The sequence below is a fragment of the Pleurodeles waltl genome, chromosome 12, assembly GCF_031143425.1.
Source record: "Pleurodeles waltl isolate 20211129_DDA chromosome 12, aPleWal1.hap1.20221129, whole genome shotgun sequence".
NCBI classification, from domain to species: domain Eukaryota; kingdom Metazoa; phylum Chordata; class Amphibia; order Caudata; family Salamandridae; genus Pleurodeles; species Pleurodeles waltl.
The window spans coordinates 545,865,878-545,892,200 of record NC_090451.1 but is presented as its reverse complement, the minus strand read 5'-3'; the positions used below and the strand labels follow the sequence as shown (position 1 = coordinate 545,892,200).

The following is a 26,323-nucleotide window of genomic DNA, read 5'->3' as shown; positions in this document are numbered from 1 at the left end:
TTCATAAAAATAAAATGTATTTGCACAACAAAACTCTGATGAAGGGGAGCGGAGGATTTTTTTTTTTATACTATGAAAGAGTGCACAATACTCAACCACAACAGACTGTAGCTAATATTTCACAACAGGCACCCCAAACAAGTTTCTGTTGCCAGTTAGAATAATGGAAAGCCTCCATTCAGAAAAGCTCAATTCTACCATACACCAGTAATGGGGTTATTTTCAGGAATGGCATAACAGGATCACTTTATCCACGTTTAGGGCTCATTCCAAACACACATTTAAACAACAAAATTGCATCAATAATGATTGCACCAGACATTATCTACTTTTCAAACTTTGTTTGCTTAGTGTACCTTATTTGAAACTTATCATTATCGCATGATCTGGCCGAAAACTTCAATTAATTCTATAGTTAACATTTTCAAATGTAATTCTTAAGCAAAATACAGTACCTTTAGTTGTATTTGCAATCATCTTTAGACTTTTGTGTGAAACCAGCTACATCAAAGGTGGATAAAGAGCAATATGCTAGAGTTGAATGGTTTTAAACTGATAAAAATAACCGGAGGTTAAATGCTCTGCCTAAAAAATGTTTTATATTTTTTGAGTAAGTTCTTTTGAAGTGGCTTAGTTATATTGAGAGTTTATGGGCCTTTTGTAATTTCGTAATGTACGTTTTGCATGCTACATTATTTTGTCAATCTTAAACTGTTGAATTTTGAATACACTTTTTTGTTGTGTGAGCCTTGTTCTGTGTTGCCTGCCCTACACATTGGGTCAGCTACCTACCGGCAATATATATATTTTTTGGGAATGTTTTGCATGCGTGTTCATTCTGTAGTTTGTAAATATGTTATCTTGAATAGTGCACCTAATATTAATATAGGTATTTTGCTGATTTTGCAGTTTCTGGTAACAGATTACACCTCATAATGGGAGAGAAGCCTATATGGGAGCAGATTGGAGCAGGTTTCGTTCAACATTATTTTCAAATGTTTGACAGAGACAGGTGCCAGTTAGGACCATTATATGTAAGTACCTTACATTGAAGGGGACTCTCTTAATTTTACAAACTGTCAGCAGTTGTAATGTGTTCGTTTTCACTTTAGGAAGGTGAACTTGAGTTTTAATTGTGTGACTGCAACTAATGATCACAGCTTTCTTTGATTGGTGTTTTTCTGCCCCCTGGGGCTCCATTGTACATTTCCGCTTTATGGTCTAACAGGTTTTACCCTTTCCGGCAGTGATAAAAGATATAGTAGGACTGTTATGGGACACCATGAGTGGCCTGGAGAATCCATGCGTTACAACGATGGGGCTAAGAGGATGCATTATTTTCTTACCTCACCCTGTTTGAATTCTTGTTTACTTTTTCATTGCATAGCTGAGTTGCGTTTCTCCGAATTACCATAGTCTGCAAGGGTTGACTTACGTAGTCCTTTTTCAGTCCTGCTGCCTGGGAGTCCGTTTATCTAACTTATTCCGGGACTGAGCACTCTAGTACTCTTTAGCTCAACTGTGGTATTTTTTCTAGTCTTTGTGCTATTCATCAAAGTATAGACAAGCACTTCACGCTCCCAACATGGCAAAGAGCTTTTAGTCACTGAGCTTTGCCCGTGTCCCCAGTATGGTAACCAAATCCATTCTCTTCATTGGTACAAAAGGATATACTTATTCAGGAAATGTTAATGCGTTTGAAGCAGTTTTTGTAAAGTGTTGCTGGAGGCTTGTTAGGTTATTAGGAAAATATATCGAGACTAGCTGCTCAGAACAGAAAACGGCCACCAAAATGATGCAAGTTTTCAGAGAGAGACTCAAACGAACCGCCGGCCTCATTGCACTAAATGGGAGCACAAGGTTGATCATGTGTTTGTGTCAAATCTGTTGATCTTAGTCTGATGCTTTTTCTGTTCACAAAGTTCGTTCCTAACTCAGTTTCAAGAGTTTGTTTATTTTCCATTCTTATTTTCTCAAGTTCGTCATGCTCTGAGTTTTGGGAACAGGGGTCATGACTCTGTTGGATGATCCCTTCATTGGCCTATAGCGTTAGTCAGAATTCATTTTAAATGTCTTTCTGTCCCCAACAGATGAATGCACAACGTAGGCTTTGAAAGGGAATGGTAAAGGACCTTTTGATCCACCGACCAATGACCTTCCCTCGAGGGGGAGGAGGATTCATTTTGCTACAAACACGCCACTGTGGGTGTTATTTCAATGGGGTACCGGGTGCTTATTTTTGGAATCGCTTCCCTGCCCATCACATAATGTTAGACTTGATTCTAATCTGTTCCTTTTGACTCTGACTCATGCTTTTCCTCTTCTAAACCAAGGCTGTCTTCACGAAGCAAAACAGCGCTCTGGATGAATTCTGAATTATTTGCTATGTTAATGTCTTTACCTACTTAATCTGGTTTAGCCTGGGACTAGTAAACACAATGTGAATGTTTAATAGAATCTGGCCTACATTATTTTTGCAGACAGATTGTAAGCCAGTGTTCTGTAAATCTCCCCCAGAGCTGCACTGGAATACACCTTGGGTTGGTTTGCAACTTAGCAACTGTGCTGCGAACCACTGCCCCATAGTCCGGCGCAGTGATTCTTAACCTGTGGTCTGAGGATTCCTTGGGGTCCCTGAGACCTTGACAAGGGGTCCGTGACTGTTTTACAAAATTAAATATATTAACATTGAAAAATTAAAATGACTTAAGGAAAAAATGAAAATTTGAATTTTCTTTCTGTATTTAAATGTTTGGGTATGTTTGGTGTATACTATTTTTTTTAATTTGTGCATCATGAGGTTCCATGAAATTGCTTAGGCTGGAAGTCTTCAGCTTCCACTAATGACTGTGGGGAATCCCAGGTTTCAAATAATGATCAGTGGGGGTCCACAGAAGTCTATAGAGTACGACGTTGGTGGCTTCCACATTAATTTGTTGCTTTTTCTCTACCCTTTTTTGCTTTCTTGCCTACTCTTCTAGTCACTGTTAATTAAAACTCAATCTATTGTATTCTAGCATAATCTGTGTTATTGCAAGTTTTATTCTTCAGCCCTTCGTCTCTTATTTCGTCCACCCGTTTGTTGCTTTTTGAGAAAGAAGCTGCTCCAAAAGGTAGTATAAAGATACTGTGAGTAGTCTTAGCTTACATTTACGTAGCACAAACTTGCCTCAAACTTCCTTCGCTAGAGGGGCCATGGATTCAGTAATCATTAATTAATATTGACCATTATCGAAAGTAAATACAATGTAGATTGACATGAGCCTGTGGACAGAATTGCATATGTTGGGTATTGCTGAGGTACAGGTATAATTGGAGAGACAAATATCAACTTGACAAGTGTTAGAAAGGTGTGTGATTAAAGTTGTATCTGACTTGGAATGAAATCTGAAAGTCCAGCCACTCATTTGAGTACTAGATGCATTTTGTGTCCTGAGCAGGTTCTTAGTTTCTGATCGCTTTGATATTAGATCTTCGTGAAGATGACTTGCAGTGAGAATGCTTCATTCAGTACAAGGCTCCTACTGGAGTGAAGCTTAATATGTAGCTTTGATTGTACTTTGATTGGCAAGCTCTGTTATTGTATTTTTCTGAATGTAGTTGGAGTCCAAAGTGGGAAAGATGACTCTGGTATCTGACGTGATTGCACTTTTCTTCGCAGGTTATTTTTTAGCTGGACCGTGTTCTCTTGCTGCATTTTCTGGGCTTTGGTTACTACTGAACTGTATTGTCAAGTGACAATACCCGACAAACAGTTGTCTAATAAATTATTTTAGTTCCAAATAGACACAACTATCTGTTGATGTTGTGCTTTCATGGTCTAATGGCAACTGAGAGATCTTGGAGGAAGACAGTTTCACTTGTGAGCTCTCATAATTAAAAGTTTTGTTTGTTGGAATCCTGGTAGGTTTTGTTCACCGTTTTTCACTGTTTTAAAAAGCTGTACAATCAGCAGTCTCAACGTGTTAATGATTTTGGGGGATCGAGAAATTCACAGGCATGGTGTTTTTCTATTTATTAGAAATTGGTTTTGTCTATTCGTTCATGTTGTCAATTATTCATTCTTATTGTCAGTTCAGCATTCCTCCTTACTCCTTTTGATGAATTTGCTTTTTCAGTTAACCTTTCATGATGTCTCAACTCCCTACGTGCCTGGTTTCCTAGCTATCAAACTTGTATCCCTTGTTCCAGGCCCACCCTAGATCACGAATATGCATGGACTGGAAGATATGCTTACATTTCGTTAAAAGGTTAATACATGTATTACTGGCTGATCCTGGCCAATTCCTGCTCCAGCTGGTCATAGAGGAGAATCCTATTAAAGAAGTAATATGCATACCGTTTAAACTAGAGCCTTTGGTGACAGCAGAGGGTGCTCCTGTATGAAATTGCAGGCGAGGGAGTAAAGAAAACGCTTGGCATTTAGGGTGTGTTTCCAATTTAATGTATGCGTAGTAGGCAGAGAGTTTCAGTAAAACCTCTGCTGAACCCCTTTTGCCCATTTGCATGGGTGCTGAAGATTTTCATGATATGGTCCATGAGCCTTCTGTATGAGACTGGAGCGTTGATGGGCATGCTGTTCAGATTATCAGGATGTACACCTAAGAATGCTGTGGAGCAGTACTGTGTGTGTTTTGGGGTGGGTGGGGGGGTGGTGGTGTCACTGATTTTGGAGAAATCCACGTGTACAGTGATCTTTGTTGCCATAATCTTGGTATCTGAGGTTTCAGAGGGTGAAAAATTTAGGCTGCTGTTATTGAACAGAGATGAGATCATGGTGGTGCCTCTTGCCTTTGAATGAAAGATTGCCCAGAGTTGTGCTGCAGATCTGCAGGCCACAACTCAGCAATCTGCATGGACCTCCAAGCTAAAGCTATGAGATATGAGCCATACTTCACAGGAGTAGTGAAAGCAGCTCCTGCGTGTGGTCACGTGGGAAAATTAAGTGGCTTCTTATGGCCCAAGTGGGACACAGCAAGCGCGTCCATCATTGGAAAAGTGTTTTGAAGTAGGGGGTGCAATTAAACTACTTTGACACCTGAAGGAACCCAAGTAGTCTAAATGCAGCAGCAAAATTTGGTGTGTTACGGTTTCCACTGAAAAGTAAATATTCCCTTTTGTGGTGTTTTATTGGTAATAAACTATTTTAGCCGAAAGCCAGGACCTCCGGTTATGTTCAAGCATCCTCACTTTGTAGGATTTTCCCTCCTTATGATATCCGCTCCTTAATTCTTTGAGGAGCTCCCATTTGTTTTGACACACCCATTTAAAAGGTCATCTCCCATTGTTAAGGTAAGAAATCTTAAAATGCAAAGAGATCTGGTATTTGGCCAGCAAACCAAGAGCCACATGTTCATTGAGCCCTATCCATCTTTCTTACACTGTAGGCTTCAGGTGTTACTTGGATGTTCGTTACCTTAACGGAAAATTAATGTTGTTGAAATCTTTAAGTTCCCCCATGTCCTTTTCAGTCATTGTCCTTGCTCTTTTTTGGTCGAGCATTCAAGACCTCTTGTATATACTTTAGTATATACTTCTTTGTGGGCCCTCTGCTTTTTCATTGGTTTGTTTCAGTGTCCTTAACCCCTTCGCTGCCAGGCCTTTCCCCCCTCAGGTGTAAACCCTTTTTTTTGGCTGTTTGGGGCAGTTTGCGCTTAGGCCCTCATAACTTTTTTGTCCACATAAGCTACCCACACAAAATTTGCGTCTATTTTTTCCAACATCCTAGGATTCTAGAAGTACCCAGACTTTGTGGGTTCCCCTGAAGGAGACCAAGAAATTAGCCAAAATACAGCGAAAATTTCATTTTTTTCAAATAAAAATGGGGAAAAAAGGCTTCAGAAGAAGGCTTGTGGTGTTTTCCTCAAAATGGCATCAGCAAAGGGTTTGTGGTGCTAAAATCGCCATCTTCCTAGCTTTTTAGGAACAGTCAGACTTGAATCAGAAAACCCCCATTTTTCAACACAATTTTAGCATTTTACTGGGACATAACCTATTTTTACAACTTTTTAGTGCTTTCAGCCTCCTTCCAGTTAGTGACAGAAATGGGTGTGAAACCAATGCTGGATCCCAGAAAGCTAAACATTTCTAAAAAGTAGACAAAATTCTGAATTCAGAAAGGGGTAATTTGTGTAGTTCCTACAAGGTTTTCCTACAGAAAATAACAGCTGAAATAAAAAAAAAAGTAATGAAATCGAGGTGAAAAAAAACTGCAATTTTTCTCCACTTTTTACGCTAACTTTTTCCTGCAATGTCAGATTTTTAAAATCAATATACCGTTATGTCCGCTGGACTCTTCTGGTTGTGGGGATATATAGGGCTTAGAGGTTCATCAAGAACCCTAGATACTGAGGGCCAATAAATGAGCTGCACCTTGCAATGGGTTTTCATTTTATACCTGGTATACAGCAATTCATTTGCTGAAATATAAAGAGTGAAAAATAGGTATCAAGAAAACCTTTGTATTTCCAAAATGGGCACAAGATAAGGTATTGAGAAGCAGTATTATTTGCACATCTCTGAATTCCGAGGTGCCCCTACTAGCATGTGAATTACAGGGCATTTCTCTCAAATAGATGTCTTTTTTTACACACTGTCTTACATTTGGAAGGAAAAAATGTAGAGAAAGACAAGGGGCAATAACACTTGTTTTGCTATTCTGTTTCCCCCAGGTCTCCTGCTAAAATTGGTACCCCACTTGCGTGGGTAGGCCTAATGCTCGCAACAGGAAGCACAATATGGACATATCACATTTTTTCATTGAAATCTGACATGTTTATTGCAAAGTCTTTAGCTGTAGATTTTGGCCTCTAGCTCAGCTGGCACCTAGGGAAACCTACCAAACCTGTGCATTTTTTTTTTTTTTAAACTAGACACCTAGGGGAATCCAGGATGGTGTGACTTGTGGGGCTCTCACCAGGTTCTATTACCCAGAATCCTTTGCAAACCTCGACCTTTGGCCGAATAAAACACTTTTTCCTCACATTCCTGGTGACGGACAGCTCTGGAATCTGAAAGGAGCCACCAATTTCCTTCCACCCAATGCTCCCCCCAAGTCTCCCGATAAAAAATGGTACCTCACTTGTGTGGGTAGGCCGAGCACCCGTGACAGGAAATTCCCCAAAACACAACGTGGACACAGCACATTTTCCCAAAGAAAACAGAGTTTTTTTGGAACGTGCCTAGCTGTTGATTTTGGCCTCTAGCTGAGCTGGCACCTAGGGAAACCTACCAAACCTGTGCATTTTTTTAAAACTAGACACCTAGGGGAATCCAGGATGGGGTGGCTTGTGGGGCTCTCAAAAGGCTCTGTTACCCAGAATCCTTTGCAAACCTCAATTTGGCTAAAAATAAACTTTTTCCTCACATTTTGGTGACAGAAAGTTCTGGAATCTGAAGGGAGCCACAAATTTCCTTCCACCCAGCGTTCCCCCAAGTCTCCTGATAAAAATGGTACCTCACTTGTGTGGTTAGGCCTAGTGCCCGCAAATGGAAATGCCCTGAAACAATATCTGGACACATCAAAATTATCAAATACAAAACTACCTGGTTTTTTTTGGACTGGGGGTTGGGAGGGGGTTGGGGGGGGGGGGGGGGGGATCACGGGCACCTGTGTTTTTGGTCCTGGGCTCAGCAGCCATACAGGGAAACCTACCAAACCCAGACATTTCTTAAAACTAGACCCCCGAGGGAGTCCAGGGAGGTGTGACTTGCGTGGATCCCACCCTCTTATTTTGGAGAAAATATATGTTCTTTCTCTGGTAGGCTTTCTGCCCCCCTTGGGGGAAGATGGGCCTTCCAAAAATAGGCCGATCTTGGCCAACAATAATGTGCCCCCATGGGGAGCAACCCTTGCCCAAGGGGCTCCCTCCCCAAAACAATACACACACACCAATCCCTGGTGCCTAATAGAAATAGGCCGATCTGCCACCAAGGGGAGCAGAAATGGCCTAACATAAATTTGCCCCCTTGCATGAAATTGATGCAAAAAAATAAAAATCCCTGGTGTCTAGTGTTTTCTGCCCCCCCCCACCCCCCCCCCCCCCCCGGGGTGGGGGGGCAGATTGGCCTAATAAAAATAGGCTGATCTGTCCCCAAAGGGTGGCACAAATGGACTAAATACAATTTGCCCCCCAGGGAAGTGACCCTTGCCTAAAGGTGTCGCTCCCCCTATATAAAACAAGCATTTGCAATGCAATGGGTCTCGCGTTTACCTGAGCTAGAGCAATTCGCATTGTAAACTCCTAACCGGACGTTTCTTGCCACATAAATTGAAAATAAAACCGTTTCACATAAGTAACTGGACTTTTCTTCCCATACAAACTGAAAAGTAAAAGTTTCACATACGCGAGCTGACAGCCACCATCCGTGCAAAGCAGACACACAAAGGGAAATAAAAGTTCACTTGTAGTGAAACCTATCGACAAAAGTGCAAGGGGAGCAGAAATGGCCTAACACAAATTCCCCCCCACAGAGGAACAAACCTTGCCTAAGGGGTCACTCCCCTTGCATGAAATTGATGCAAAAAAAAAAAAAAAAATCCCTGGTGTTTAGTGTTTTCTGCCCCCCCCCCCCCCACCCCCCCGGGGGCAGATTGGCCTAATAAAAATAGGCCGATCTGCCCCCAAAGGGTGGCAGAAATGGCCTATTTCTATTAGGCCGATCTGCCCCCAGGGGGACAGAAAGCACTTAGGCACCAGGGATTGGTGTGTGTGTATTGTTTTGGGGAGGGAGCCCCTTGGGCAAGGGCCGCTCCCCATGGGGGCACATTACTGTTGGCCAAGATCAGCCTATTTTTGGAAGGCCCATCTCCCCCCAAGGTTACAGGGATAATTACACTTTTGCCGATTAGGTTTCACTAAGTGTGAACTTTTATTTCCCTTTGTGTGTCTGCTTTGCACTGATGGCGGCCGTCAGTTTGCTTATGCGAAACTTTTTTTCTTTTCAGTTTATATGGCAAAAAAAGTCCAGTTAGATATGTGAAATTGTTTTATTTTCTTTTTCAATTTTTGGCAAGAAAAGTCTGGTTAGGAGTTTGCAAACGCGAGACCCGTTACATTGCAAATGCTTGTTTTAGTTCTCACTCCCCCTTAGAAGGGGAGTTTTATTTTGGTGCCAGGGCTTACTTTTTGTTGTAGTCCGTTGCAGCTGTCCAAAACAGACCTTAAACACAAGCACGTATTGCAGCTGTCACATAAGTAGAGAATGAACATCTCTATAGCCGCCCCCTTGTGCGTTCACTGCTTTTCACAAACCGCACCCATCAAAAGATGCATTAGATAGAACTCGGAAGAGAGGGTTGGACAAATGTCTTCATGGCCAGTTACGCCACACGGGTTATGCTGCTGAAAACTATACCTATCGAGTGTTTGTAACGTGTTGCAAAGCGGACATTTTTGGACAGCGTTAGATTTTGTTTAACAATGAGTTAGTGTCAGGAAACACATCGGAAAAGCAGTGAAGGAAATGAGCTCCGAGGCTGCAGGTGTGGTGACATCTGCTCCACCGGCGATGTAGGGATACAGCACCTTCATGTGTCGAACCCAGCTCGAGGCACTTAATGTATAAATAACGCTTCCTTTGTGCAAGACTCCTCCTCCATAGCCCCCCTTCGCGTTTTCCACCGCAACTGTGCTCCTAAAAGTGACCATGAGAAGAGGCCCCATGTAAGCAAGTATTTGATTAGATTTTCCATGTCAAGAATCTCCTTTCAGAAGTCGAGGCAAGGGTAAGAGCTGAGGTGGAATGAAATTACAAAATGCCAGGGGTAGCGTTTTCTTCATCTTACTACCTCTCATTCTCGCTTTAACTCGAGTTCAGTTCAGTGGTGCTGTATTGACTCGGCATATTGGTTTTTAAATATTTCCACAGCTTTGCACATATTTAAGTAGTTTTGCAATAATTCTTCTGGATTCTGATGGCGCCCAAGTATTATGCTGATTTTTAGTTGCCATCTCTGCTTTGTAAAGTTAGTGGTCTTGCTGGAGAATTGATTTTAACAGTTCAGTGCATTATCAGAAACTCCCAAACATGGACAGCGTTAGATTTTGTTTAAAAATAAGTTGGCGCCAGAAAACACATTTTGCTGAGACACTCCCCTAAGTTCTGAGTTTTTTTTTTTTTTTCTCGCTAAGGGCTTTTGGTGATGGCAGGAGTGCCTGGCCCCACCTATGGGGGTTGTACTGTAGTTGCTGGTCTCTTAACTTTCGATAGATTTTCTCTCCATCAGTCGTCCCCTGCCCCTCTATTTTCATATTACTCGCCCATCCATCTACCAGGTCTCTTTCTATATTACAGGGAGTGCAGAATTATTAGGCAAATGAGTATTTTGACCACATCATCCTCTTTATGCATGTTGTCTTACTCCAAGCTGTATAGGCTCGAAAGCCTACTACCAATTAAGCATATTAGGTGATGTGCATCTCTGTAATGAGAAGGGGTGTGGTCTAATGACATCAACACCCTATATCAGGTGTGCATAATTATTAGGCAACTTCCTTTCCTTTGGCAAAATGGGTCAAAAGAAGGACTTGACAGGCTCAGAAAAGTCAAAAATAGTGAGATATCTTGCAGAGGGATGCAGCACTCTTAAAATTGCAAAGCTTCTGAAGCGTGATCATCGAACAATCAAGCGTTTCATTCAAAATAGTCAACAGGGTCGCAAGAAGCGTGTGGAAAAACCAAGGCGCAAAATAACTGCCCATGAACTGAGAAAAGTCAAGCGTGCAGCTGCCACGATGCCACTTGCCACCAGTTTGGCCATATTTCAGAGCTGCAACATCACTGGAGTGCCCAAAAGCACAAGGTGTGCAATACTCAGAAACATGGCCAAGGTAAGAAAGGCTGAAAGACGACCACCACTGAACAAGACACACAAGCTGAAACGTCAAGACTGGGCCAAGAAATATCTCAAGACTGATTTTTCTAAGGTTTTATGGACTGATGAAATGAGAGTGAGTCTTGATGGGCCAGATGGATGGGCCCGTGGCTGGATTGGTAAAGGGCAGAGAGCTCCAGTCCGACTCAGACGCCAGCAAGGTGGAGGTGGAGTACTGGTTTGGGCTGGTATCATCAAAGATGAGCTTGTGGGGCCTTTTCGGGTTGAGGATGGAGTCAAGCTCAACTCCCAGTCCTACTGCCAGTTCCTGGAAGACACCTTCTTCAAGCAGTGGTACAGGAAGAAGTCTGCATCCTTCAAGAAAAACATGATTTTCATGCAGGACAATGCTCCATCACACGCGTCCAAGTACTCCACAGCGTGGCTGGCAAGAAAGGGTATAAAAGAAGGAAATCTAATGACATGGCCTCCTTGTTCACCTGATCTGAACCCCATTGAGAACCTGTGGTCCATCATCAAATGTGAGATTTACAAGGAGGGAAAACAGTACACCTCTCTGAACAGTGTCTGGGAGGCTGTGGTTGCTGTTGCACGCAATGTTGATGGTGAACAGATCAAAACACTGACAGAATCCATGGATGGCAGGCTTTTGAGTGTCCTTGCAAAGAAAGGTGGCTATATTGGTCACTGATTTGTTTTTGTTTTGTTTTTGAATGTCAGAAATTTATATTTGTGAATGTTGAGATGTTATATTGGTTTCACTGGTAATAATAAATAATTGAAATGGGTATATATATTTTTTTGTTAAGTTGCCTAATAATTATGCACAGTGATAGTCACCTGCACACACAGATATCCCCCTAACATAGCTAAAACTAAAAACAAACTAAAAACTACTTCCAAAAATATTCAGCTTTGATATTAATGAGTTTTTTGGGTTCATTGAGAACATGGTTGTTGTTCAATAATAAAATTAATCCTCAAAAATACAACTTGCCTAATAATTCTGCACTCCCTGTAATGCACATCTAATTGTCTCCTCCGTCTTTCATTGTATTTGTTTTTTTTTCAGCCTCGTGTCTGTCTTTTTGTGTCCTTACCTTCTCCAGTCTCCTCGTCTCTCTATTTAGCACAAAATCTGTCTTTCCTCTCAATGTCCCTTCTCTCGATTCTCTCCCACTGAATCTTTCACAAAAAAATGTGAGCTTTGATTTTCTGTCTCTATTTCCACAGTGTCTCTCTTAACGTTCGGCTGGCTCCTGACCCCAGACATGTTGCTTTTACACCCCCCACAGACTTTGGTTCACCCAGTCCATGTGCACGGTCACTTCAGACTGAGAAATATTTCAGGCTAACTAGCCAGGTGCTACCTCTAATTTGTTTGACATTGTTGCGATCGCGTCTGTGAAACAGGAGACGTTTCTGCTACAGGGACTGGAAGGAGGAGGTGAGGGGACGACAGCCGGGTCTAGTGGCACACAGGGAGGTCTTTTGAGGCACAGGATGTTTCATGAAGTTACATTTACTTTCTTGTGAGTTGTGCATTGGAATATGCTGCTTGCTGGTCAGGCAACTATCACCTTTATTTTCTTTTTTCTCTGCTGTCTACTGATTTCAAAGGAGTGGACAAACTTTGGCGCAGGGAAAAAGCTAGAAAATGAAATAGCCCCCCCTCCTTTGAACCGTCTCCAAAATGGCACTGAGCGAGCGAGTGAGGCAAGCAAACGGTTATTTGGGGCACTGTTCTATCTGAGGAAATTCAGAATGTCTGAAAATTCCTCCTTCCCTTCTCTTCGTCTTTCTGAGGTGTTGCCATTTTTTCCTTTTTTTCTTTGTCCTTCTCCCCACGCATCCTTTCTCTTTTTACATCCATTCTTCGCCCCATCATTATATTTTTCTCTTTCTTTACCCATCTAATTTCCCTGTTCACCTTACAACTATGCATCCTTCTTTTTTCCTATTCATCCCCGCAGCCTTTCCTCCATCTTTCTTCCGTCAGTTTTTTCAGTCGTCACTCCATTTCTCCTTTTCTCCCTCCATCTACTCTTTGCATCAATCTTATCCTTTTTCAATACATATTTCTCTTCATTCATCCTGTCATCCTTTACCATCTCTGTATCCATCCCACTGTATATCCACCCATCCTCTCTCCAGACTTCTCTTTGCCACTCCTTCTCCACATCTAACTCTCCATTCCTCCCATCATACCTTCATTCCAAATACTCGTATTTATGACCATCTTTTCAAATTGAAAGGAGCCATAAATACCAGTTTAAACATTTCATGTTACACATAACCACATTCCAGCAAAGTTTGCATTAGACACAATCGGCGTATTTCTAAAAACGTAACTTTTTGAAAGTACTATATATATATAAATATGAAATCTTTTTCATCATTTTGCGACAGCCTATTTACTCTGTTTACAACCCATGCTATATATACACACTGTCTTTCGTTCTCTAAAATGACTTATTCACAGTGCTTTGTCATATAAGCTTAACCCACTTAACATTACAAAAACGCGTCACTATTTTCCCCAGTGCCCAATCAGATTCAAATTAGTGACCCATTAATTGCACCCACAGAGATCTCAAGTGATCCAATTTAACAACTGAACAGTCCTACAAGAAATATACATTTCACACAGATACATTTGTTACATTTAGGCTGTAGGTGAAAGGCCAACAAAAAGCATTAGAGTATTTTGTTTTTTTAAGCCACTTCTCAATGTACGTGGATTCACAGTTCCCATACTTTATATACTGCGACCGTTAGAGGAGATCTGGGTTTCAGTGCTGACAGTCACCCATACATATAGTCATCATCCATGTACTCATTACTTTCACTCATGACATACTCATCTAACTTATCAGTTGTTTACTCGCTTGCTAATCAACATACTTGTTACTTACTCACCGGCCCACTCCCTGTCCGGACTCATGAAGACACTAGGATCTTCAGTATTCTTCTGGAACCACTGTGTACTATTTTATATTTCTCGTTTGCTGTGGTTACACTGTGTGTCGCACTCCTTCTGTAGCAATGGGCCCTTGGTGAGTGTAAGGGGTGGATTCGGTCTTTGTGTTTCCCCACCATCTACTAATTGTCCAGCGTATCATCTTGGATGTATTGTAGTTTAGCATCCTAGTATTTAGTACCTCAGCTAAGCCAGTGCAGTCTTGCAATGAAATGTTACCGTCCGTTGCATACCGCACACATGCTCTCATAGCCTCACGGAGCTATACTCTGCACAGTATGTCAACACACGGTGTGCTGGGATAAACTAGCTCAAATTCAGCTAAGCCAATGAAGTTCTTAAAATATATTACCATAATTTGCATAGCACTCACGTGTTCTCAGTATAACCTCATGGAGCTATACTCTTCACATTGTGGGCTCTCAAACTAGTTCAGCTGCTATGCCAGTGCAGTTCTTAAAATATGTTAACGTCCTTTGCATAGCGCTCACATGCTCTCAGTATAGCCTCACAGAGCTGTGCTCTGCACATTTCCCAAGCTCACACAGTGTGTTGTGAAAACCAACGCAACCTCAGCTAAGCCAATGCAGTTCTTACGATTTGTTACGTTCCTTTGCATAGGATTCACATGCTCTCAGTATAACCTCACAGAGCTGCACTTTGCACATTACATCAGATTGCTCACAGCTGTTGCAACCCATCATTTTTAGGTGGAGCGCAGCAGCGCACAAGCACTGCTTTTCGACGTACTATCGATCTGTGGGCTTTAACCCCACCCACCTCATGCCTATCACATTCATATGTTAGTGGGCTTGTCTTTAAAAAAAAAAAAAAAAATCCCTTGATGTTGTTCGTAAATGCCTTAAGTTTGTCCCGCCTTGAGGCTAGTTTGTTACTGCCTTGGAGACTGATCCAGTTACATGGTTTATTGCAGAATCACCCATATACTTGTGTGGGTGAACTACTTTTCTCTTTTGTCTCTTCCATTCATATCACGCGACCATGGCAGTTTCAAGCACAAACTTCATCAGCGGTTTTACTGCACTTTGCATGAGCACCAGTTGCATTGCGAAGGTGATGGTGTATGGAGAGACTGACACCAATAGCTGCAGATAATTACGTAATGCGAGAGTACTCACGAGCACGGCTTGTGTAACCTGCCCTCGGGTGCTGTGAGAATTCCAAATATTGCATTTCCTTTGTGAGGTGAGGGCGGCTACTATTGCCTGTTTTTAGGTTTCAGGTTGTGATTTGTAGATATGCACATTTCTTGCGCAGCTGCAGGGCTCCGGTAGGTTACCTGGTGGGTTTAAAGTTGGCGTTAAAGCGCCAGTAGGGTGCGCGAATACCCACGTGCATATAAGACTACCCTGTACAGCTGCATGATTTAACGTACCTAGACTGTGTGCGGTCAGTCAGTAGTGCAGCAAGAGTAAACCGTTACTAGATGCCACCTACATTACATGTAAGAATGCATTTTTGAAACCTTGAAGAGCTGCTCTCCCGTGTCCTAATAATCAGAGGCACAAATACACTTGCAGCGTTCTACTTTTGTTCACTTATATCTTGTCAAACAGCAACCCATAGCATCTCCTGTTTGCTGCCATTTTCTTTGTTTCTCGGTCTTTTCATTGACAAAATCTTTTTTTTTTTTTTTTTTAAACCGATATCAGCATTGTTGATTCTCTCTATTTTATGCATCACCAGCAGGGCTCGAAAAATCCACTCGACCACTGGCATTGGTGAATCTTATTTGATCAGGTCCAGCTATTTTTAATACTGACTGGTCCTTTGTGGCGAGCAGACACTGAACAGGTATTCTGTTCAGTTGAAAAGTGGAGGGGGCAACAAAAGATGCCTTTAAATCTTCTTCTTATGTCACATTTGCTCTGTGTTCATAGACAGAGGTCAAAAGTCAGTTTTTTTTTCTTACATTTAATTTTCCTTCTGACTGCAGGGTTCCAGGATTTTGTAAGGTGAACTGTTACCTGCTGCGTAGAATGTAAAATAAAAGGATACAAGGTGTCATGTTTTTCCTAACGCACAACATTTAAATGACCAAGTCTACTGTGCAAACCTTTTAAAATATTTTTCAGTAGTTATGAAAGCTTTTTTTTTTTTAGATTTGTGTGATGGAAAAAAAAGAATAGTATGAAAACAAATCGGAATACTTCACATGTTGATGTGCAAAGGATATGTTTTCTGAAACCCAATTTTCACAGATTGTTAATACACTATGTAGTTTTATCAGTAAAAGCTGCAAGTTAGTGGAGAGGTTTTTTGGACATTTCTTGGAAAGTTACCATGGGTAGATGACAATATGTTACGACATCATGGTTTAGTAATATATTTATTAAAATTGAGTGGTTAAACAAACTGAGAAACACTCCTGCCCTGTTAGCAATGTTAGTGAACTTAAAGAAAATCCTATGTTATGTGGGCTAGATGTTTGTGATGCATGCAGCAAACTTTTTAGTCTACTTAAACAAGAGATTTGTTTTGTATTACAGAAATGCTGAGATCACATATTTGAAGGTGCAATCATATGTGAGAATTAACAACAAGCATTTTCAATGCAACGTGTCTCGCATTTGTTCAAGTTAGAGCTATTAGCGTTGTAAAGCAAAAAAAAATGCATCACAATCGCGCTATGTAAAATGCAGCGTGATCGTGCTGCGTAGAAAATAAACAGATAAAGTAGTCTGAACTCCAGGCTGAAAACATCGAGCCTCATATGTTTCTGGTACTTTACCGGTGCTGTGTAAGTGGGCTAAACACCGGAAAAGCCATTACGTATGCATGCCTTTCACAAATGAAAGCAAGTGGATTTTAAAAGGCAAGCCCACGATCCAATGTAAGTGATTGACGTGGCATGGGTGTGGTTTCAAGCCCAAAGAGAGATAACAGAATGGACGGAGCACTTTGTGCTTGCCCATAAAAAGGTGACTCTGTAGACTATTTGCCTAGGATCACACAATTTGAGACCCGTTTACGGGTCAAGTACATTAAAGTTAGGTCGAGTAGATTATTTAAGTTACTCGACCTGCAGGTCTAGTAAAATGTTTGATTTTTACGAGCCCCGGTTAGATCTTGCCATTTATTTATTTGAAGCTCTAAACCAACACATACTTTCACAGGAGACCCAAGAGGTGCAGAGACACTTGAGAGAGATCCCACTTAATGTAAAGTCACTGCTGATTAATCTCCCACTCAAGGTAGACCCTTGGTGCTTTCAAGTGCAACTCTCTTCCCTATATTTCACCACTTTTAACAGAGTTCACTTTCATGTATCCTTTGTGTTTTTGCTGCATGCATTAGTCAGGTTTTTCAGGGATGAGGAGGAGCTTCCCTGAATAGCTATTGCTACTTTTTTTTCGCAGAGCACGTTGCTCGGGTTGTTGCCACCTGTCTCGTCATTCGATGGACAGTCCCTACTTTTTTTGAGCGAAAGTTATAATTCTTGTCAATTAAGTTTGATTTAAAAAAAATACAAAAAGTGTGCTGCATGTAGTCTCACCTTTAACAATCTTTCATTACATTACGAAAATACTGTTGTGTGTTCTCTTTAGCAGCTCACTTACATTTCTCACATGCCCCGAAAAGAGCCAGCTCCATTTTGGCCTTGCCTGGAGGTGGCACCTGTGTTGTTTTTTTTTTTTTTTTTTTTGTCTCGTTGTTGTTGTTATTTTTTTAGATTGACAGGCAACGGCTCAGTCCTGGCTCCTCTCCTTGCCACGGTGGGTGATCTTGGGGGCACAACCAACTGCATTCTCTATGCCAAACATAAGAAAACAGACTTTAAACTGTCATAGGGTGACACACGCAGGTTCGCATGTACAACAGGCAGTGCCACTCGGGAGCAATTTTAAGGCTGAACGCAACAATACGATTTCTCCAAATTTGCGATAACTTTATCTCTTGTTTTTCTGTAGAATAAAAATACAAATTTAATTAGCCTACAATTGAAAGCAGTCTTACGACATGGGACCCGTTTTTTTTCTCTCAAATGCGACGTGGACAACAGAGCCGATGTCAACAAAGTTCATAACACGAACACTTACACTACTACCAATAAAAGAAACAATTACAATTATTGTTATTAATGTAATATTTCCTTGTAGTTTCATACCAGTTTCAAAGCGTTGTAGCGAGAGGCTTCACAGTTACCCACTTTATTGCTAGTTATGAGGCCAGCCACTGGAATTATGTGGCAGGGAGGACTAAATTATGAGGCAGAGTTGACCAGTTTATGTGGTAAGAAAAGCTAGTTATGCTTTTACAACGCAAATATCTCTAATTCGAGCAAATGCAAGACCTATTGTACTGCAATTGCTTTTTTTTTTTTTTTTGTATTCTTGCTTATAATTCCAAAATCATTGGCTCAGGATCTAGCCTGCTTTGATATGCAGCTATTTTGAATGACTTGGTTTTCAAAGTAGAAAAAAGATGGTGTCTTTCTAAGACTATCATCTGCTGATTCTGCATCCCAGCATTTCATTTTGTTGGAGGGCACCACTAATTTGAATCTCCATTTTTAGGTCGAGCACCCAAGCGTTTCCGACTTGTAAGTATTGTGGGCTTTTAACCACCTCAGTTCCATCACTTTCACTCGTTCGTGGGCTTGCCTTTGAAAAATCTCTTGGTTATAGGTACATACTTTACATTTGTTCCACCTTGGGGTGGTTTTGTTACCGTCTTACAGACTGACCCTTCTACATGGATTACTGCACAAGTGCCTATATGTTTTACTGTGATAGAACTACTTTAGTCTTTTCTGTCTCTCCTTCGCACGTCATGGCGCATTGAATTGGCTCACACTGCCGTCACCCAGCACCTTTTGCCCATCCCTCACTTTCCTGTTAGTATCTGCCCGTCCCAAACACCCCTCCAACGTCGTTGCTTGTTACAAGGTAAGTTTATGACGTGTTTAAACTATAGCTGCAGTGTATGCAGAACAACCTCTTCCATTCCACTGTCTTTGCCCTGCCTTCCCTTGGGAGTATAAGACTTGATGAATGGCTGTGAACTATAGTAAAATGCACTGTGTTTGCACACAGTGCAAGAACTTTTTGCATAGAACAACATGGCACACACTGAAACAAGATTTGCAAATATATTCTCAACAATAAGGAGACGGTTCAGCAACAAGATTGTTTATTTATCAGTCTAACCCCTATTTTGTGTACTGATAGCACAACTCCTGGAAAGGTGCAAGATGTTTAGGCATTCCAAGCAAAATATACTTTTACCTTCTGGAGCACTCCGCAAAAACTGCAAAAGGCAATTTTCAGCCTTATCCAGTAATTTGGCACTACAGCTAGGCGGCACTCTGTAGCTGTTGTGTTAACTTGTATTATGGAAGCACTAACCCTGGATTGCTAACACACAATTAGCATTGATTGTGGGAACCTGAGTCCCTCTTGAAACTTGATGTGTGTCATGTGGAACTTCAAGATACTTGTCAGACTGTATCTACTCTGCAAAAACAACATATTTACCCACTTCATCTTCTATTCTTCCAGACCTCCCTCCAGTGCCAGAATGGCGTGGGAATGGCCGGATTCCGGTTTGATACTAAATGACAATATTTTCATTTTTGGCTGCAGATACAGGAAGAAGATAAATGAAAGTGCTTTAGTTATACGCAGGGCCAGTGGAATTATGTTGCAGGAAAACACCTAATTATGAGGCAGGGTTAACCAAATTATGTGGCAAAAAAGTCCAGTTAACATTTTAAAACACCAATAGATCTAACTCGAGCAAATGCAAGACCCACTGCACTGCAAATGCTTGTTTTCATTGGCATGTCATTGCCTTCTTAAATAAATGTGACCTGCTTTTAAAGGTTAACCCAAGGCAAGCTGCACAGTCAAACTGAGACCTCTGTGCATTTCAATTCAACCCTGTCTTGGCTTTTCACAGCCACTGACAAAGAAACAATTAGCATGTCCAGCCTCCTTTTGTGATGTGGTTGGTTTGTTGTAAAATTATGATTTCTGTAACCAGTGCTGGTGAAGCATGCATACATTTTACGTAAATAATAGATCTTCTGTAAATTTTTATTTTGCCTGAGAATCTACAGCATTGGGACAACTTGGAAGACAGCAGCTTGTTCGTGCTTTACTCTAACCTCTAAAATAGTGATCCATGGAACATAACTTCCTCTATTCTAAATTAGGAGTAAAGGTCAAATTTAAATCGAGAGATTTTGTATTGACATTTATTAAAAAGTGTGTTCCAATACAAGTTACTGCGGACCATATTGGAAACAAGCTGCTCAACCATAATTAGTACTCTCAAAGCAAGCCTAATACCTGATAAGTTCAAGAGCCCAGATTCTGATACTGAAAACCCCTCTCTCAAACCTTGTAGATCAAAACAACTACAGGTGTCTCAAACCTGGCATCCCAACAAAAGTATGGTTGGCTTTAACGAGAAATGATTTTGACCCTCAAGTAACAACATGCTGATTTTATCAGCTGCACTCATACTAATGCCCCTGAGGAGAGAAACCGATTCACGTGGCCATCTATTTAATCACACAGAAGAGATGCCTGCCATATGCTTGAGGTGTCCACCAAATCTCTGGGGTGCCCATCCTTAAACCAGTTGCCCATTAGATGCTATAATTTGCCAGATATTTCAGGGAGCATAATAGCTTTGAATAGAATGCCATAATCAAGGAGGTGTGTTTAATCTCCTGCCTCTCCCTCCTGCTTCAGGGCACACAGATTTGGCATTAACTCCCATCCCACCCCTCCCCTTAATTAGCCAAGAGGGAATGAAGCTGCAGTTAGAGGGCTGGGTTGGTAGGGGAGACAGCTAAAGTTTGTTCATGGTCATCTCTCCATCTTGGCGGATGTGGTTAAAAAGAAAAGAGAGATTATGACAGTGGGGGCACCTTATCTGGCTGTGAAGGCAAGACAGGGGGGAATCGACCAGTCTCTTATTTTTGTACCTTGTATAATGCCTGGGCGAGCTTCTTAGGTGAGGAATCTGTGGTATCTGTTAGGGTACTCTGAAAACAGAATTCGCATGCTTGCCTCTTAGTTAGTCCTCTTTATATCCTGGCAAAGTATATGTTTGAATCCGATTTTACATGAGCTTTACAGTTAAGGCAGTCTTTAATCTCAGGCATACGAACAAATGTGATCTTAGTCAATTCTCCTGATTCCCATGTTGCAACTTAATGCTTCTGAGATAACTTACATGTGTAGGACTCTCTCGAACTTCCCTTGAGCATCTTTGAGATAGGAGATTCTAGCTTTGACCGCTTAAAGTTGATCGGAGTAAGAATCTTTTTTTTTGGACTCCATCATCTTGTTGTGCAAGGAGGTGTCGAGATCTGGAGATCTGAGTAGGTCTAATCTCTTAAATTTGCTCTAGGGTTGTGGTCAGAAGAGACTTAATTTTTGCGTTTGGACCAAGTAATACGAGGTTTAGCTGCTTCTGAACTGATTCTTGACGCTCCCAAGTGGGCCCACACTGCTATGACTAAGAACTATGTTTTCTTGGGTGGTGCACAAACTATATTGTGGCCACGAAGATAAGTTTTCTTCCTGCATTAAAGCCCATTTTTAGGTGTAAGATGTCTGGTTTGCTAAAGACTTCTTTGGGCCTTTGAGAAAGCTGACCTAGGAATGCGTTCCGACAGTTGCTAATCATTGCCTTTGTGGTTTGTAACTCACACTTTCAGGCTACATATTTGCTGGATTTATCTTCTTTAGGCTGTCCAGTTTGAGCTCAACCCTCCTGTTGCCCAATTCTCTACTGTATTTTTCTACAAACTCCCTTTCTGTAAACTGGCCTTTAAATATTCTTACCTTGCCATGTTTGCTGTGCATTCAACGACAGAGGTCAAATGTCAAGCTTGATGTTACCTTTTTTCTCTGACTTTAGCGTGAGAGAGTTTGTGTATCCATGTAAGAGGAGGGAGGTGTATAACTGTGATGATGTTTCCTAATATATCACAATTAGTATAAATGAAGCACATTTTCTTTGTAATTCTGAAGTGTTGTGGAAACAAATGATTGAATACAATCAAAACACATTAATACACTCGGTGATGACGTTTGCATACACTATTATTTGCGTGCAGTAAAACTGTATTTCGGTGCAAGTGTAATGTTCATTTCAATTGAAAATGTGTTGTCTGTAACGGCAGTGCGCTGCATTCATACTCCACACTACTCCACTCCATTCTGACATGCCACTCCAATCTAAGGAACACTGCAACACGCCACACCACTCTACTCCAGATCACTCCAATCTGCACCACTAATTCAACAACACAATGTGCCACTCTACTGTATGCCCCTCCACACCACTTAACCCACTCCACTCCAGTGCCCCCCAATCTACCCTACTTCTCTCTACCCCACCATAACACAATCTACCACACTCGTCTACCCCAATCCACTCCTCTCTGATCCACTCTACCCCACTGCACCACACTCCAATCTAACCCCACCGCAATTCAGTCTACCAACTCTACCAATCTACCCCACTCTGCTCCAATCTACCCCACTCTGCTCCAATCTACCCCACTCTGCTCCAATCTACCCCACTCTGCTCCAGTGTACCCCACTCTGCTCCAGTGTACCCCACTCTGCTCCAGTGTACCCCAGTCTATCCCAATCCACCCCAGTCTATCCCAATCCACCCCAGTCTATCCCAATCCACCCCAGTCTATCCCAATCCACCCCAGTCTATCCCAATCCACCCCAGTCTATCCCAATCCACCCCAGTCTATCCCAATCCACCCCAGTCTATCCCAATCCACCCCAGTCTATCCCAATCCACCCCAGTCTATCCCAATCCACCCCAGTCTATCCCAATCCACCCCAGTCTATCCCAATCCACCCCAGTCTATCCCAATCCACCCCAGTCTATCCCAATCCACCCCAGTCTATCCCAATCCACCCCAGTCTAATGATCCCAATCCAACCCAGTCTAATGATCCCAATCCAACCCAGTCCACTTCAGTCTACCATAATCCACTCCACCCCAGTCTAATTTACCCCAGCCCACTCCACTGCAATCTATCCGTCTCTCCATTCCGATCTGCTCCACCTCAATCACCCCAACTCCAGTCTACCACATTCTACCTCAGTCCAGTATATCACATCCACCCCACTCCAATCTACCACACATCAGTCCACTCTAATCTACCCACTCTACTCTAATCTACCCACTCCACTCTAATCTAACCACTTCAACTCTAAACAAATCTACCCCACTCACGCCTAAACCACTCCAATCCAGTCTAACTCACTGCACCTTAATATAACCCACTCTACCCCATCCAATCCACCCCATTTTAGCCTACCCCAACCTACTCCACTCAGTCTACTCCAGTCTAACCCACCCTAACCCAGTCTACCCCACCTCATCCACCCCCCACCATCCCAGTCTACTCCACACCACTCTTTGCAACTCCACTTCATTCTTCTTCACTCTTCTCCAGTCCACCCCTCTCCAAACTACCTAACTTTTAACTCACTCCAGTCTACCCCACTTCCCTCCAATCTACCCCCCCATAATCCATCCAGTTGATTCCACTCTGTCTACCCTACTCATCCTAATATAACCTGTTGCAATCTACCCCACTTTCAGTCTCCTCCACTTCGATATATCCCACTCCAAACTACGCTACTCCAGTCTACCCCCACTCCACTATTCCCCACCCAGCCTACAGTGCTCCACTCCAGTCTGCCCCAGTCCACCTCACTCTACCCCAGTTCAGTCTACCCTCTACAATCTACCATGCTAATGTACCCAACTCCCCCACTCCAATATACCCCATTCTACTCTACCCCAATCTACCACCATTCCATGCCACTAACCTTTAGCCATGTTGAACAGCTGAGCAGCAGGCCTATTGACTTTGTTTATTGGTTGGTTGATACTGTGTTCCCCTTATACAAGAAAATTTAGTAGAATTGGCTTCCAGCCTCTACCAGGTCATTTCAGTTAGCAGATATAACTTTCTCAGTTAGTACTGTTGAAAACATTGCCTCTGCTGACCTAGAAGCAGTTTTGGTTTCTTTATATTGCAGCTCAGGGACATGGCCCTTAATCTCAACAGTCTTGTCCCATCTCATTACTGTCGAGTGCTTCTGTAAAGTGACTGCGCTATATAGTCTGCTGTGGTTTTTGTGTGCACCATGATCAGATGAAACCACCCTGCTGAGCCATCACCTTATGTGCTTGTTTGTTCTCCCGCTGTTGCAACTGCAAGGACTCCCAGCTCCCCACTGCTAATCCCCCTGGGATGAAAAGGGTTTTTGTTTTTAGAGGAGCCAGGGACTTCTTTTCTAGCAGCAAGAGGTTTTGCATTTGTTTTTCAGTGGGTTGCCAGGTTGATTTTTATTGAAAGCGGGCTGTTTTGTTTTAGGCTTTTGTATATGGTGCAGCAAAGTTTAGCACACAGCTCTGGACACAATGTTTAGCTAGCTTTCTTAAAAAAAAAAAAAAAAAGTGCACTCCCACCTTCTGCAGTATAGCATCATCTTAGTCCCTGTGCATGAGCGCTAACTGAATTGGGTAGATACCTTGAGGAACGTTACATAGGTCTCCCAGCTCCTTGGTTGATAGTGCTGTGTTCCTATGCATAGAAATGAGGTAGGAGGGCACTTGAAGATTAGGGTAAGGGTCCAAATAGCCGTAGGTTCTTGCTAGACATTCTTCAAGCACTTTGTTGCGGTTTATCCCAAGCAGGAGTATAGCTTGAAAACACGAGGGGCTTAAAGTAACACTCAAGGGAAAAGAAATTGCTGGAGTCATGAACTCTTTTTTTTAAACATTTTTTAAATATGGGATGATTGGATGCTGTTTCTGCCTGCCGTGTTGGGCTGAATCTGCTGCGTCTCTCTCAGGTGCAAGAGTTGCAGAGCAGCTGAAGTTGAGCACGGGCTGCATCGGTGGCCTTGTTGAGTGGGAAAATTAGCTTTTGTCCCGTAGTGCTTTAGGGCACTTGATTTCCATGTGTATTAGGCCAAAATAAAAATAGACCCAATGTAACCAGACTATGCATTTAACTCTTATTTATACCTGTTCAGAGGCCTTCAAGGTGACTGAGGGTGATCTGTATCAGTACACAAGCTGGCATATTGAAGTGAATACATACACAATTGTAGAACAAAGAGCAGACGCTGCATACTCTTGAATGGGACTATGATTTCAATCTGAATCCCTCACTCTTGCTGCTTTTCTTAAACAAATTACCAACTTCAATGACACAGCAACTCAAGAACTCCCTTACATGTCCAGGCTCTATGTGGCTAGGGCTTTATGGGAGGGTGGATGCCCTCGGCCCATCTGCATATTAAGCCTATGGGGGTCATTACGACCCCGGCTGTCGGTGGTATAGTGGAGGCCAAAGCCAAACCGCCAGTGTACCACACCGACTGCCATGGCGGTAATGTCATCCGGGCTGGAGACTTGAGTCTCCACCCCGGCGGCCGTCACTAGGCTACCATGGTTTTAGTGGTTTTGGTACCGCCACTGTACCCAATATTAGTGCCAGGGAATGCCTTCCTTGGTGCTGATAGGGGTCTCCTCCAGCCCCTCCCCCCTCCCCAGAGTCCTCTCCCGACCCCCGCACATTTACACACATACACGCACATACATACATACATACACACAGACACACGCATACACACATTCACCCACGCATTCATACACACTCCCAGCAACACTCACGAACATACATCCAGGCACACATGCAATCTCCCGACACAACATGCACGTACACTCACTCATGCACAAACGCATTACACACACATTCGCACACAGTCACACACACACAGCCTCCCCCCCCTCCTGTCAGAGAACCCGAATTACCTGCTTGCAGGGGGTCCTCTAGCAGGAGACGGACGCGGCGCTGCTGCCAGCAGCAGCGCCTGCCAGCAAAACACCACCAGGCCATATCATGGCTCATGATACAGTAGTCAGTGTTTTGCTGGCATGGCGCTGCTGCTGGCATCAGCGCCACCTTACCGCTGTCCGCTGTCATGACCGTAGACTGAATACCGCCAGCCTTCTGGCGGTAGTCCGTCTACGGTCATAATGGCATGGACGGTCGGTAGCCAAGACGACGGTATGTTGATGGCCGTCGCCGTGGCGGTAGGCGACGTTTGCCGCCATGGTCCTAATGAGGGCCTATATCACCTGATGGAACTGTTCAGTGTAACATGCCCGCCATCCTGGCGAGCTGTACTCTATTCTACACACATCTATGGCGTTTTCAAATCTGCTTTGGCAGGTGACATAGCAGACTCCCCAGTGGATATTGGTTTGGTGCGGCTGTCGGCTGGACAGTGAGAATATTCCTTTCAACTGATTACAGTAGATGAATAAAGTAGACCATAACTAAGCTGCCTAATGATAAAGCACCAAGCTTGGGTGGCTTGAAAAGTGAATTTTATAAGGAATTTGCCTCTATCCTTGCTCTACATCTGCACGCCCTATATGAGGAAGCGTATATTACTGCCCTTCCTTTAGGG

At 42.6% G+C, this 26,323-nt stretch overlaps 1 protein-coding gene across 2 annotated transcripts in view; it reads left to right on the top strand.

Moving 5' to 3' along the window:
- The window catches only part of NUTF2 (nuclear transport factor 2), a 140,182-nt gene that overhangs the window by 17,199 nt on the left and 96,660 nt on the right, over nucleotides 1-26,323 (top strand). For both annotated transcript variants that reach the window (XM_069217590.1, XM_069217589.1), the window contains exon 2: nucleotides 910-1,034. In XM_069217590.1, coding sequence (XP_069073691.1) covers nucleotides 936-1,034 — 99 coding nt within the window. In that variant the 5' untranslated portion in view covers nucleotides 910-935. The remainder of the gene's footprint in view (nucleotides 1-909; nucleotides 1,035-26,323) is intronic.